Source organism: Ptychodera flava, chromosome 17, assembly GCF_041260155.1.
Source record: "Ptychodera flava strain L36383 chromosome 17, AS_Pfla_20210202, whole genome shotgun sequence".
Taxonomy (NCBI): domain Eukaryota; kingdom Metazoa; phylum Hemichordata; class Enteropneusta; family Ptychoderidae; genus Ptychodera; species Ptychodera flava.
This window is the reverse complement of record NC_091944.1, coordinates 14,046,431-14,061,174: the sequence shown is the minus strand read 5'-3', so window position 1 is coordinate 14,061,174 and position 14,744 is coordinate 14,046,431. Positions and strand designations below refer to the sequence as shown.

Sequence of the window (14,744 nt, the reverse complement as noted above, 5' to 3'; positions counted from 1 at the left end):
AACATCGACAATTTATATTTCCCCATAGGGTTAACCCTGAAATAGTGGCCACATCTGTACAGGCTAGGTACACTGTAATTCATTTCTCTGGTATTTGCACGGTGACCCCTGATTTTTATTCTTGACTTTTAAAAAGTAAGGTTTAATTTTTCCTTGAGGAGAGTTTATGCAAAAGTTTCAGTCTTACAGTTCGAGGCAACTATTGGCTTAAGAGAACAAAAATATAGTCAGTGGGACACTTAAGGTAGTATGTGCCTCTAAAATGAAAGACAAAACTTTTTTCAAACTTTCCTTAAGGAATCTTTCGACCATTCTCTTTCAAAATCAAGTATAAAACATGGGGGGCACCGTGCAAATTTTCATACTAGAGAAACAAGTCACTCAAGATTTACTGATATTTAAAATTCAAAAAGGCTACCATCCCTGTGTTAACTCTATGGAAAAAAATAAAATTTTCGAATATTAAAAAACTAAGCTGGTGAAAAGTTTTCTTACACCAAGAGTTTTGAAATGAACCCAAATAAGTGGTATAAAAGAAAAGAATTGTAAAAGTTTGAGAGTTAGAATATCTGTCCCTGAGGCACATTCTACCTTAAAGAGTAAATGTAATTTCCTTACTGTAAGCTTGGCCGCACAATCACTGAAATCATCGGGTAATTCTTCGATGCAGTTACAACCAATATCAATCATCATCATATTCTTACAATTACCGATTCCATTTGGAATCTTCTTCAGCTTATTCTTGAACATATTTAAGTTTCCAAGCCCTGGAAACGACTTGAAGATGTCTTCGGGGAGCTCCTCAATCTCCTGGTCCAGGAAGCTGAGCTGCCAGACATGCTCAGTATAGTCTGCGAAGCTCTCACTTGGAAATTTTGTGATGGTACCAAAAATGTGCTTGCCGTAGTGAAGAAAATGGGCCCTGCATATGAAACGTCCTTTCTGTTCCGTCAGACCATGCTTCGTTTTAACTATTGTTTCTAAATCTTGTGTGGGTGTTTGTGGTGATTGTAGCTGAGCGACATTAAGTTCAAGTTCAGATTCAAGTCTCTTCAATGCTTTCTTCTTCATCTTGGCCGGACCCTTTCTTTTGGGCTGAGCTGCAGGTTCGGCTGTAGGTGTGGAAAGTCCATAGTGTTTCCACAGGATACTTTCAACTGCCTGTGAAATTTTGGAAAGAAGTGCTATTAATATAATCTTCAACTCGCACACAGTCACATGTTTCGAATTCAAGGAATCAAGGAAGCAAAATACAGACACGCTTTTGGACTGGAAGAATGTCTTTTCACTAAAGCTGCTAAAATAAAATTTATATTTGCAGTCATAACACCACCCATATCACAAGTTTGACCTACCTGAGTTTGTTAATGATGAAATTCTAGTTCTTTTAATATACAGAATTATTTTCTGGTACCACAGTGCATTATCATGAATATCATTTAATGATTCCATTTGGCAAGACTGAAAAAAAGCCGGTTCATGCTGAGCCGTTTTACAACTTAACACTATCTTGAGGGGTATGTTAAAGGACCCATCAGACAAGCTTGATTTCTAGCATTAGTGTTTGTCATATGTGCCTATCACGTCATGACACAGTTTGAAATACTGCGATGGGAAGGCATCATATTCTGTACTTTGCTTGTATTGATAGAAGTTTTGTCAAATACGTACATCTGGGTTCCAACATCTGCTTTTGTCCGCTTTCTTTTCCTTGTCATCTGGAGATGGTACTGTCCAGTAAGCAAACAATGTCAGGGCATATACATACATTAACTTGTGTATGGCAGACTCCAGCTGAGGAAAAATAGCGGAGAAATGTAATCATCACTGATTGGCTAAAATCTATCAGCTGATTAATTAGGAACTCACTGATTGGCTAGAAGTTTTGTTCTGATAAGTTTAATGAAAATTATTGTGATGATCAATCAATTCACTATCTTTGATTTGTTCAGTTTTTCACAACATTACTTGACACTCAAATAAGTGTTATGCCACCAATTTTGAAAAAAAAAGAAGAAATGAGACAAGTGAAAGAGCAAAAAGTGATGAACTTTAGAAAATCTCAAAAGCAAGTTAAACAAATTCTTTTCATAGGGAGGGGGGAGAGGGAGTGCAAGAGCTGTCAGTTTAGTAAATTAATTCACCCCAATATTTTGTGAACAGGTCCACACTCACATTGATAACAATGGGTTTGGGCCGAACCATGATGGTGAAAGGGTCGAAGCCATTTACAACTACAAATCATACCTGTACTCTTGTGGTTGCTGCAGAGACGTCAGGGAATAGTGAAGCATACTTTGGAATGAACGTCTTGTGAAAAGACATCATAGTAGCACTGAGAAAGAAGCCAGTTGTGATTTTGTCCGATGACATGAAATCAATGTCCTCTGATACAGGAATACCAGCCCTGTCCATTAGATGCATCTCTCGAAATGCTACAAATTACAGAAAAAAATAAAAGTGTAAGAATGTCACACCAACAATCTAATTTTAACATGCTTCCACAGGATATGGGCAATAAACAGGAGGTAGTACAGCACAGAAACCTACCATAGCAAACAAATTATTTTCATTCTGAAAATGACTTCAAAACTTCTGGATGACCTTTCTTTCTTTTGAACTTTCAGCACTGGCCCTGATCAGCTGATCTAAACCAGTGGCCAGAGGTCTGGGCCACGGTTTTCTTTTTAGCCTGATCAGGTGAACTGGTACATTTGCGACTCTGACAGGGAAGTATAAAATTTTGGTTAAAGGTGGCAAAAATTAAAGTATAGACAGTTACAAGTGGTGTGTGGGCACATTAAATTTGCGCAAAGTGTCCGTAATTTTTCATTAAACTGATATTTTCATAGCTCATAAATTTTAGTTGACATATGATTGCTTTTGCCGGTGGCCAGCTATTTTCTACATCCCTCGGACTCTGTAAATCAAGTATTAGAGTGAATACTCTTGCAATTTATGTTGAAGAGTGACTAAAGAATGACAAGAAAAGGTTCAGGTATTAGCAAGATTGTGTGAAACAACATCGCTCTTTTTTGTTAGTCAATTTCCTTGCTTGTCACTTGATGAACTGTTCTCGTGTTTTTTGACTAATTGGTCTTTTGATGTTCTTTTCTCTGTATTTTTTGTTCTACTCCTTTCCTGTATTTCTCGACATATTTTAAACAATAATACATTATTTATAGTTTACCATTTGGAAGATCAACCATCTCAGCTCTAAGTAAAGTATATCATTATTATAATTGCAGTAAAGTTCTGAAGTAATTCATCAACCCCTACCTTGTTATAGAGGTTTATAGTAGTTAAAACCTGGAATTTGAATGGACCACTGTACAAACCAAACCACATACGCAAACCAACATGGCAATAAGTGTATTTCCATGCACATTTGTACACATGTGAATTTGTTTTTACGGCCATCGGATGATCTCTTGGGCACACTAAGTCTGTAGAATACCACTCGTCCTTTTATTCCAAAGCAGAACAATTGACAGATCACACACTGTACCCTACAGCATGGTGGTATTTTCTAAAGTAACTGCAACTGTCAAGGAAACACCCTCAGTTTGACATTTGGTGGATTTACACTTACATGTGCCATCACAGAGTAAATGAAGGTCATGGCTTGATGACGCATGGACAAGTTGACGGCACGGGTGCTTTGCCATCGTGTCATTCACATTACGAGGGAGAAAGACGAAAGCCCCATGGCTGCATTCATGCTGTTTGTTGATGTTTTGTACGTCCTTCTTCCAGTAATCAGTTAGAAACCTCCACTGATTTCCCAGCTGAGTCATAATTGCTGAAGAAACAATACAAAGTGATTATTTATATTATGATGTGTTAAGTTTGGTCCACAAAAACACTTCGAAAATGAAAATTTTCAGTGTATGCTTATGTTTTACTTGTCAATGAGAAAGCTTTGAACTAGTCTTTGACTTTTGAACCCTGCGCCCCTGGGGACCTATGACATGCAGAAAGCCAGGTGTTGACTGTATTTTACTTGTCAATGAGAAAGTTTTGATTTGACCTCTCATTCATTGAACCCTGACCCCTCCTTGTGACCTTTATCACATACAGAAAGCTGAATGGGAAATTATATTTTTTCAAACAATCTAGACAATCCTTGGATTCATGTTAGTGTAGTGTGCGCCTAAAAAGTGAAAAACTTAAATTTTTGCTCGAACTTTCCTCAAGGAATCTTTCAGACATTCTTTGTCAAAATCAAGAATAAAAATTGGGGAGTCACTGTGCAAATTTTGTTACTGGAAAAATAAATTACTCAAGATTTACCAATATTTGAAAATTAAAATTGGCCACCCTCCCTGTGTTAACTCTATGGGGAAAACTAAAATGTTCAATTTTCGAAAAACTAAGAAAATGAGAATTTTTCTTTCACCAAATAGTTTAATATGAGCCCCAACAAGTGATAGATCAGAAAATTGTAAAAGTTTGAGAGTCCAAATATCTGTTCCCGAGGCGCATTCTACCTTAAAAATCTAATTTCTCTTTTAAGCTTCTAACATTAATCCATATGAGCCGTCCCACAGCAACAAAGAATTATTAGCACAATTTTGTCTCTTTTCTCTTCTTTAGAGTCTTTGCCACAGCATATAACAAGCCTTTGCCAAAGCATAGAAAAAGTGTTAAGAACATGGCTTCAATTATACTAGTGAAAAGAATATTTTTAAAGCTATACTGTCACCTGTTCCAATTTAACCACAGTTACCATGGAAAGAGAAAATCTAACCAATCACAGATTTAAAGCGGGTGGCCACTTTGGCCACTTTTTAAAAACAACGTCCTCACATGGGCATTTTGAATACCAAAGAACACCCCTTTGACCATATATGGGCATATTTAGATTACAGGTGACTGTATACCTTTAATTACAACAGATCCAGAGGCTTTTCTCTCACTCTCAAAGACTCTTCAGACTCTGAAAAATAACGTGTCTTATTTATGTTTGACAAGATGGAAATATTAGTCAAAATTTATGATCCCCGTGCTCAAAGCTAATGTGCAACGTTTTGGAAGATTTTAACCAATAATGACAATTTACCAATGAGACATAGCCTTCCAAACTGCTGCATATTGCCAACATGATCACATCACCAGCTGGCAGACTTACCTCCCATAAGACGATAAGAGCCATCGCATTTGAAGTCACTGGAACCAGATGTCCGGTTGATTACTACACTGCCTTCCACTTCTGGTAGGATCTGAGGACTGCCTTTTGTCTGCTCCTGTGTACAAGAAAAGGAAATAATCTCGGTGTTTTAATTTGTATGTTTGGTTATTTCAGAGAGTTACAAAAGCCCGTGTAGTTGTTGAAACATCAGGTCCTTTGTAGATGGAATGTGTCGAAACACAAACATCCAACTACACACCCCTAAGACTTAGCGTAAATGATTTTATAAAGATATGTGGCTTGAGGTGTACATTACGGTATATACAGACGAGATTGCACACTACCGGTATTAGGTGTGTTTATAGTATTTCACAAATTTTGATTTCATACAATTTTGCTTCATGACTACATAAGAGACAGACAGGCAGGCTGACAAGACAAAGTGAGAGTAAGAAAAATAGAAATAGACTGACAGAGACAAAAAAGAGATAGAGACAGGAACATACAGACAGGCAGAGAGAGAGAGACAGAAAGAGAGAGAGAGAGAGAGAGAGAGGAGAAGATGGGAAAAGAGTGATTGAGTGAATGTGTGTGTGTGTGTGTGTGTGTGTGTGTTAAAGGGAAACCTAAGTCCAGCGACATTGACAGTTTATCCCTTCCAAAATCACCCTTGAATAAAATGCAGCTCAAATTTTCAACATAATTGCACGCGCCGACGACTACAGAGCGACGAAAAGAGACTTTGAAGTAGACGACATTTATGGAAATGAGCTCGGAATCCCATGGGCGCGAAAGGGCTCATGGGAGGAGCGTGCGTGACGTCATCGGCGATACACGAACGTGTGTGACAGCCTACCAAGCATTGGAGTCTATGACTGCAGGAGTGCAGTTCTGCACGTTACGACTCTTTAATGCTCAGTAGCATAAAAGATAATTAATTGTTGTTCAGTTGAGTGCAAAAATCACTCAAGGAAGAACAAACGGAGTCAGCTTTTACCGTCTTCCAACAGAACAGCTTTTTCGAAGAAAGTGGCTAAAGAAAGTCGGGCGAGTTTAAAAATCTGTAAAAGATACAACGTTATGTTCTAATTCTTTCAGGATGATTGTTTTATAAGGGATTTTGGGACTCTGATACCGATACAAGACGATACCACACAATGCGGTTCGTATCTTGACATGCTGAGTCAGCCTACTATCGCCGGTTTTAACCAGATAAATATTAATATTGGCGATTTCGGGACTCTAAAATCCGAAGACGAAACTACACAAAGCGTCTCTTATCTTGACATCCCGGGTCTGCCAAATCTCTGATATATAACCAATAAATATAGGCAATTTCGGGACTATATCTGGTAATATTGATATTACAAGATACTGGAATGACTTTTTGCCTACTGTGTCTCGGCACGCCGGGTCTGAGAAATCGCCGATATTATATTTACCCGATAAATATCAATTGCGCCGGAACTCCTAGGCTAATATCGATACCAGACGATCCTAGATTTACTTGCACTGTGTGGTGTTGGCATGCCGGGTCTACGAAATCACGGATATTTATCCGATAAATATCGGTGACTTAGGACTTTAACTCTGATACTAGACGATACTTTGTCAAATCGTGGGTAAATATCGGATGTATATCAGAGATTTCACCACCTAACAGATCTGACTACCCGAATACCTCTGTCCGACTCTTAGTTCAAAAATAGCATCCGGTAGTCAAGAACACTGTATGTTTTACATTATTAGATTTATTAATGCTGGAAATACATTTTTTACATGTAAAGCATTTTTTTCATTAAATGTCCACACGGGACTTTGTCGAGAGGGCCGATCGGATATCATCGGGACTCGGGAGGCCCTTGCACAAATTACATTCTTTACATGTAAACATTTTTACTTGGCGATCGGGACTTGAACAGAGGACATATCGGAAATCATCGGGACTTTGGGCTGGTCTTGTATGAAACACATTCCTTACAACAAGCTTTAAGACGATCCTATTTTTTTAAATAGCGGGCAAATATTCATTATATCGGCGATTTCATCACTTTGTAGATCTGAGTGAGCCCGACTTCTAGGTTCGACACCAGGTTCGAAAAATAGACGGCACTATAATAGATTTGTCAAATCGCGTATGTATAAATATTTTCCGATACATATCGGAGATTTCGCAACGTTTAAGATCTACTGGCCAAGCTCGACTTACACGGCAACACATACAATCAGTCAATCATTCCGTATCATTCACGAACCAAAAATTAATTTTTAGCGACTTGTACAGAAAACTCTGTTTTAGAAACGTAGCGTTGAAGGATCGCAGAGTCACTCAGTGTCTCCAATCCAGTTCGGGGTCTATACAAGCACAGTGACTCCCTCCGCTGAATCATACACAAAACGCAAGCAAACAAGATATGAACGATGTTTTGAGATGCTTTCTAATTATTACATATCTTGGTTCAAATTAGTATGGTTTGATTTCAGTCCGGGAAAAGTAATACTCGATGTCAGAAATATCGCTGTCCGAACTCTCCATAGTCGTCTAACGAACGCACTGAACTGTTCACAGTACTCATCCAGCTGCAAGCTACAATCGTCTGTATCGCCGATGACGTCACGCACGCTTCTCCCATGAGCCCTTTCGCGCCCATGGAATTCCTAGCTCATTTCCATAAATGCCGTCTACTTCAAAGTCTCTTTTCGTCGCGCCGTAGTCGTCAGCGCGTGCAATTATGTTGCAAATTTGAGCTGCATTTTATTCAAGGGTGATTTTGGAAGGGATAAACTGTCAATGTCGCTGGACTTAGGTTTCCCTTTAAGTAAGGTGCACAGTAAGGAAACTACTGTCTCATTCTGATTTTGAATGAATTCTTATAAAAGTCAAGCATTTTTACAATACCTTGGTGAACAAAAGGTATGGAACAGCAACAGCTTTTATATCCTCCAGATATGTCTTCCAGGTGAACCTTTTACGATATTGACCACTGTAGCCTGTTTGTGATTGAAGAATCAAAGAAGTAAGAAGTTTAAAGGGAGGGGTTGTCGGAGCTGTGCTCAAAGGTTTTACAGGACCCGTATAAATTGACAATCGATTCGGAAAGTTAAGACGTGTTTGTCGTAATCTACATAGTGAAATTTAAATGTTACAGCTATGTTGACGTGATGCATCTAGATATCATGCATGAAATATGTTCCATGTAGACAAGGAAACTTGCACAGACTCAGTTACAATGACCCCTCCCTTTAACCCTTTGAGTGCCAAAGTCGATTTTTGTTGCGTTTATACAATATAACGCCAACAATTTCTTTCTGATCTACACAATTTTTTTCTGACTTTTTCCAAAATTTTGGTCAAAAAGTGTAGGCCATGAAAATTTATGTCCATCTGGTCCAAAACCATGGACAAAATTATAGAAAAATTCATAAAAATTGATAAAATGTTGCCCGATATATTTTTACGAAAAATTACAGTGCTCATAGGGTTAATGATCTGTGCAATTGTTGACTTAGATTTTGCAGTACTGTTACATCTCTGGTGACATCTGTAATAAGCTTACAAATGTTAGACTACTCAAGATGATTCAACAACTCATTCATAACTCAATGAAGAGTTATTGTCTTTTGGTTCAAAATGATAAAAAAAACTACAGATAAATTCATAACAAATATCAATTATGGTCAGAAATATAACAGCTCTCAAAGAATTTCCAATGTAAACCGATGCCTCTTTAGAGTACCGGTAGATCATCAGATAAAAATTATGGTCATCTTTCAGTTATTTCAAAATCAGGAAACCTTTTCATGGTAGATGATATATAACAACCTGCAATTCACCACATTAAAAATGTTTCACTGCCCTGAACAAACTGTTAACAAAAAGAAACCATTAAACTTATGAATTTGATTATCTTTCATACTTTGAGTAGATTTCTGTGCGCTTACCGCGAGGTTCCTGCAAGTCAATGCCCACGTGATCGCAGTATCCCAGGGGATGGATATCTTTGTCCGTCTGTTCACACCAATAATCAAAGTTTCTTCCCCAGCCATCAAAATGAATCAGCAGCTCACCCTTGTCATTAATGTCATCAATGGTAGCCACACAAGTGAGGTGAGGATTTTTCCTGTCAAGGGCTTCCAAGCGCATTCCAGTCTCAAATTGCAAAGAAAGTGAGCTCCAAACCTAATGAAATATATTGTGTTCCAAAATTCATGGACCGAGAAGAAATATCGTGCAAACATATCACTTATATATTAATAAAATGTATCTAATTATATCTATCTATCCATCTATCTATATCCATCTATTATCCATATTTAGAGATCAGACAGATAGACAGATGGTTAGATAGATACACATACAGTACATACTACCAGCCTACCTACTCACCTACCTACCCACATACCTACCTACCTACAAACATACATCTTGTTGTACATGGACCTGTATGTTTGTCTGGACCACATATCTATATCTTTGGACCATGTTTGTATACACACAGGATATACAACATATCTGTTATTATTATACATCTACCATCGAGAACAATAGAATTTCGCGTGTGCTAAAAAAAGAACGCCCATTCCGTAACACATACGGTTTCCAGGCACCCCATCTGCTGCAGCTATATCTGCGTGTTCACAGCTGAACGGTTTCAAGGGACTCATTGGACAAGTGCCAGAACAAGTCTTGCGCGCTCTGTACGTACGTGTGTAGTGCACACACACTATCCAGAACTTGCAGAAGCACGTCCGAGATAGCATTCCACACTTGCGCTATAAATCGGAAGAAAAATTGTTGACATTGCACGATAACGGTCACTACTCTGACAATTTGATGCCCAACCAGTCATGAATGTAAGAAACAACGCAAAGGATGCACTCAGACATTGGCACCGCGCATGTCCTCGTGCATCCTTTGCTGTATTTTCATAATAACCTCGTTGTCTTTGCTACTTTCTATAAATCTGTTGGTGACCTGTACTGTATGAGTTGACATATAGTTGTTTATGAACAGGGATGAAACACATTTTTGCGAAAACTTCCATTTCACATCTAACTTAAAAAAAGTTCTGAACTATAAGCCGTAGAGCACTTTGGCTCAGTCTTTTGATCTGAGAAACTAGTTTGAAAATGTCTCACATTCTGACACAGTGCATAACATGCAGTCTTCGGTCAGATAGGTCAGACATTAAAATTGGGTAGATATATGAAAGTTACCGATAGTTAAAATGAACAAATTTATACTCACAGGAATGACCGGAGAGTAAATCATGACGGTCAACTTATCATTTCCAGACAGCGTAAAGAAAGGCGTGCTAAGTCTACCATCTGTGACTCTGTTTTCACCCACCTTGGCACCATTCTTCAGAAAGATGGCCTGCGAACCCAATTGAAAAGAATATCAGACAACAGCTGTACATGTTGAAACTACATTGATGTTTACGAAAGGCTTTCCATAAGCAACCGTTTTTATATTCATCAAATGTATCAAAAGGTACAGCTCCTTCACAAAAACATACAACGAGAATTTTGAATGACATTTCCGTTCACACTCAAAGTCCTCATACAAATCAAAGGACTTTTTCATTAATTTTCAAGGACTTTTGAAGCCTAAAATACCACTTTCTAGATATTTTTCCGATTCAGTATTTTTATACATCATTTTACATATCAGTTTGACCATATTATATCGGATCAGACTTTGTGAATTTTGAAAATCACTGGTGACTTAGATTGTTCAGGACTTTCAAGCACTCAATTTCATTTTCAAGGACATTTCCAAAACATTTCCAGCAGGTTTTTAAAATTCTAGTACTTTCCAGGAGCATACACCTTCTATCAATCAATCAAATAATTTATTAAGCACCAGTACACGCTATGTATTTACAGTTCAGAGGCGCTAAACAGTCGCAAAGCAAAAGCTTCAGGAAAGAGGATGTACATGTACATGGGAGCACTAGTATTATCAAATTATCACTGAAATCCCGCAAAAATTCAACAGCAGTTCCTTTTGATTCTTGTGGAACCTTTCTCCGAAGGAGAAAGGATTTCTTCTGTACATTTTTGTAAGGCTTTCCGCTGATCCCCTGTGGCATACCCTATATCATTGATTGCCTGCAGATTACTTCCCACTGGCCTTTTCTGAACCTGTTCAACAACCCCCCCCCCCCCCCCCCCTCAAATCACTGTAAATGCACTCACAATCATCATGGATTGGTTTTGGGCAAGTCATTGCTGAATTAACTGTGCCTGCAAGGGGAATCAAGTGACTTGACTAACCTTGCCGATAAACTCATTTGAATCCTTGTCAAGCTCCCGAATCAGCTTACAAGTGAGAATATCACCTGTTTGAACGTGCTGAAATTGATGAATCGTTCCTGTTCTGGAGAAACCAATTTCAACATTTCCAATCCTCAGACAGTTTAGAACCAATACAGAGAGTTCACTGAACTCTAATGCATTCATCTCCATTCCCGTGATGATTCTCACTGGGTCGTCTTTTGCATGGTTGAAGATATTGCCAGTTTGGGCCCGGTCAATTTCTTTCTCAACAAATTTGTCCTTGCCGACACTTGCGGTCTGGATGATGTGAGCTCTGTGAGACCCATGGTAAAGTTTCTGAAAGCAAACAGGTGTTTCAAAGAAGGTATTGGAATTCATACTGGATAAGAAAAGTACAGAGAAAGCAGAATAAGCCATGGTCATATGACTCTTAGATGACCTTGCATTTATCTTTGGTGTTCTGTTGTAATCACAATTCAACATTATCTGCAAGAAAACTGTAAGTTATTGCTCAAAAAGTGACAATTCAGCAGAGAATTCAGTAAACATGATTGACTTTTACACAATGTTAACCAGTTCATCCCTAATTTCCTATAGCCAGGTCTACACTCGCCATTAGTATAAACTATGGGTTTGGGCTAAACCATTATGGCGAAGGGTGAAATCAAAGTGATAGATCGTCATATCAATGAGGGTACCAGAATGCATGGTCATAAGTGGTACGCAGTCACTAAAAAATCTTATCAAGGCACAGTCACCAATCCTGATGACAAATTCTTTCCGCTTCAAAAAAATATAAAATAAAACAAAACACAATATATTCAATGTTTGATCACAGATACAATGGTAAATGAGCGTTAAAACCTGTCGTCATGTACACACCCAAACCTTAAGACTAGTGATAACCTGGCACGGACCTGAGTTTGACAGGAAATGAATTTGAGTTCAAATCAAAAATAAAATTGAATTTGTACTTTGAATAACGAACCAATACAAATCATGAGATGAAAATGAAAAATCAAATATAAGATTAAAATGGTGATACTAGTATTTTACGATGAAAAAGATTAACCCTTTGAGCTCCAAAGTCAATAGAAAATATATGCCAGTTTTTTCAGATTTTGACTACAATTTTGATAAAAAAACTGTAGTCAATTAATTATGATGTCCATCTGGTCCATAATTATCAAAAAGCTTCAGAAAAATCCATAAAAATTGGTAAAATGTTGCACTTAAATTTGGTTGGAAAAAATTACAGCAGGGTTTAATAATACGATGCAACAAAATCACTGTTTTTATAGAGATCCTGATGATGAATTATTTTTGTTGAGAAATGGATCTGGTTTTGCTTACATCCTCACCCAAATTACCAATGGCATAAATAACATTGAGATCATACAGACAAGCTTGATCTTTAGATGATGAACACAACGAATCTTTGAATATCTAATGAGGTAAATATTTGAAACCACTGAAATGAAAGTTTAGTTTTCTCAGTGTGTCCAATGCAGTAAACCACACTCATTGAGTGGCTGTTTGCTAATTTTGGCTGGCTATTTTTCCCTATTTTTCCATTTTTCAAACACCCTAAGAAACATACAGAACGCTTTCACTTATTTTTGGAAATGAGGATATTGTAGAACACATACATGTAAGATTGCACTGCAGTATTCTGACGTTCCACAGTGAACGCACGCCTTCGTTTTCCTCCTCTTTACATTTCGCTGACTGTAATGCTGCCCCACGATGGCGCAGTTCTCCTGCGTCTGCAGGGTCTGACGGAGCTGAGCACAGGTGAGGTCAGAACGGAATGCTGCAGAGGGATCCTCTGGTCCGTCATCCCAGTTGTGGACGAGGCACACCTTTGTCTTCTCTGAAAAATGAAATACACACAAGAAGTGGCATTAGTTCTTGCATGTCCCCTGTCTCTCAGGTTGCAATGTATTTTGTATTGAGCAGGACAGTTGCTGAATAACTGTGAAAATTTTCCTTGGAGTCTCAGCGTCTTGCACAGGACCAGGATTGCTCATTTTTCACTAATTTCAGTCAGTTGTTTTCCCCTAACAAGCTGTTTCCTGCCTTTCAACATCTGCTTTTCTATGATACCATGCAAACTTTATGCAGCCAGGTGCTTTGTGTTATAAATAAATTTATTATTGTGATAAAATCCATTCTGAATGACACATCAGCCAGTGAATAAACATCGCACACACTTCTGCCCCAACTGTGCAATGTACTTGTAGCCAGTATTTTATCTATAGGTCAACACAAAGTCATGCTTTATTCTGAAATACACTTAACTTTTAACAAATAACTTTTCGTGTTGCTTTCATCAAGAGTACAACTGGAAGTTTCAATTGATAAAAAAAGGAAAGCAGTACACAAACTCTAGAGTAAAAAAATGACCTTTCAATAAGTGAGGAGAAAATAAATGTATGGAGTACTTTAAATTTTCCACAACAACAGTAATCTGTATGCGTGATTAGTGAGCTTTCTTAAACTATAACAATATTCCCATCAAAACAGGTGAAAGTGGAATTTTCTGGTCATTGAGTGTGTCCCTAAAGCATCTGGACTGATAGATCCGTCGCTTGAGGGCGCTCTTTACGCTCCCCCCTCTTGGGGGAGCGTAGAGAGCGCCTCTAAAGGTATACTATCACCTGTTCCAATTTTGCCACAGTTACCATGGAAAGAGAAAATCTAACCAATCACAAATCACCAATGGACATTTTGAATGCAAATTAACACCCCTTTGACCATATATGGACATATTTAGATTACAGGTGATTGTATACCTTTAAGCAATGGATCTTTCAGTCTATAAAGCATTGTGATTATGGAAAAAAATTGCATATTTCTTCTGACAAACCCGTAACTACATCACTTTAACTGTTAAAAGCAGGAGATATCCTGGGCGTTTGCATCTTGTTTGACCTTTGACCTATTCATGACCTCTGACCTTGGCTCACCTGGAGAGAGTAGGTCTTCTTTGCGATGGAACTGGCCACACTTCCCACACTGCTTGGTTCCTTGCAAATGTTTGATCTCATCCATGGAAAACTCCTCAGGTTCTGGAGTCGTCTCAACACAGGATGGACAAGCCACATTTACAAACTGAGAAAATGCACAAAAAGGTTGCGTTTGTTCAGATTACAAACTTTTAAATTTATCACTTTGAAACTTTGAAGCATATGTTACTGAACCACTTTGATGCTCATTTTGGAGAAAAATAACTTTTTGCGTTGGTTTCATAAAATGTACATTTTAGTATTTTCATGCATGCATTTATAAAGCATCAAATTTTGTGTGTGCAACATTTTTCATTTCTCTA

The 14,744-nt window shown here is 38.0% G+C and overlaps 2 protein-coding genes across 4 annotated transcripts in view; one reads left to right on the top strand and one right to left on the bottom strand.

Annotated features, from left to right (window-relative positions):
* The window catches only part of LOC139115517 (leucine-rich repeat protein SHOC-2-like), a 63,796-nt gene that overhangs the window by 18,632 nt on the left and 30,420 nt on the right, over positions 1 to 14,744 (top strand). The gene's annotated exons all lie outside the window — the stretch shown is intronic.
* LOC139115515 (uncharacterized) overlaps positions 1 to 14,744 on the bottom strand; it is a 79,926-nt gene that overhangs the window by 44,622 nt on the left and 20,560 nt on the right. For all 3 annotated transcript variants that reach the window (XM_070677667.1, XM_070677666.1, XM_070677668.1), the window contains exons 15-25: positions 14,383 to 14,527; positions 13,063 to 13,286; positions 11,411 to 11,749; positions 10,380 to 10,508; positions 9,074 to 9,311; positions 8,031 to 8,122; positions 5,132 to 5,246; positions 3,593 to 3,802; positions 2,248 to 2,435; positions 1,672 to 1,794; positions 619 to 1,161 (exon numbers count right to left, since the gene is read on the bottom strand). In XM_070677667.1, the coding sequence (XP_070533768.1) occupies positions 619 to 1,161; positions 1,672 to 1,794; positions 2,248 to 2,435; positions 3,593 to 3,802; positions 5,132 to 5,246; positions 8,031 to 8,122; positions 9,074 to 9,311; positions 10,380 to 10,508; positions 11,411 to 11,749; positions 13,063 to 13,286; positions 14,383 to 14,527 (2,346 nt within the window). The remainder of the gene's footprint in view (positions 1 to 618; positions 1,162 to 1,671; positions 1,795 to 2,247; positions 2,436 to 3,592; positions 3,803 to 5,131; positions 5,247 to 8,030; positions 8,123 to 9,073; positions 9,312 to 10,379; positions 10,509 to 11,410; positions 11,750 to 13,062; positions 13,287 to 14,382; positions 14,528 to 14,744) is intronic.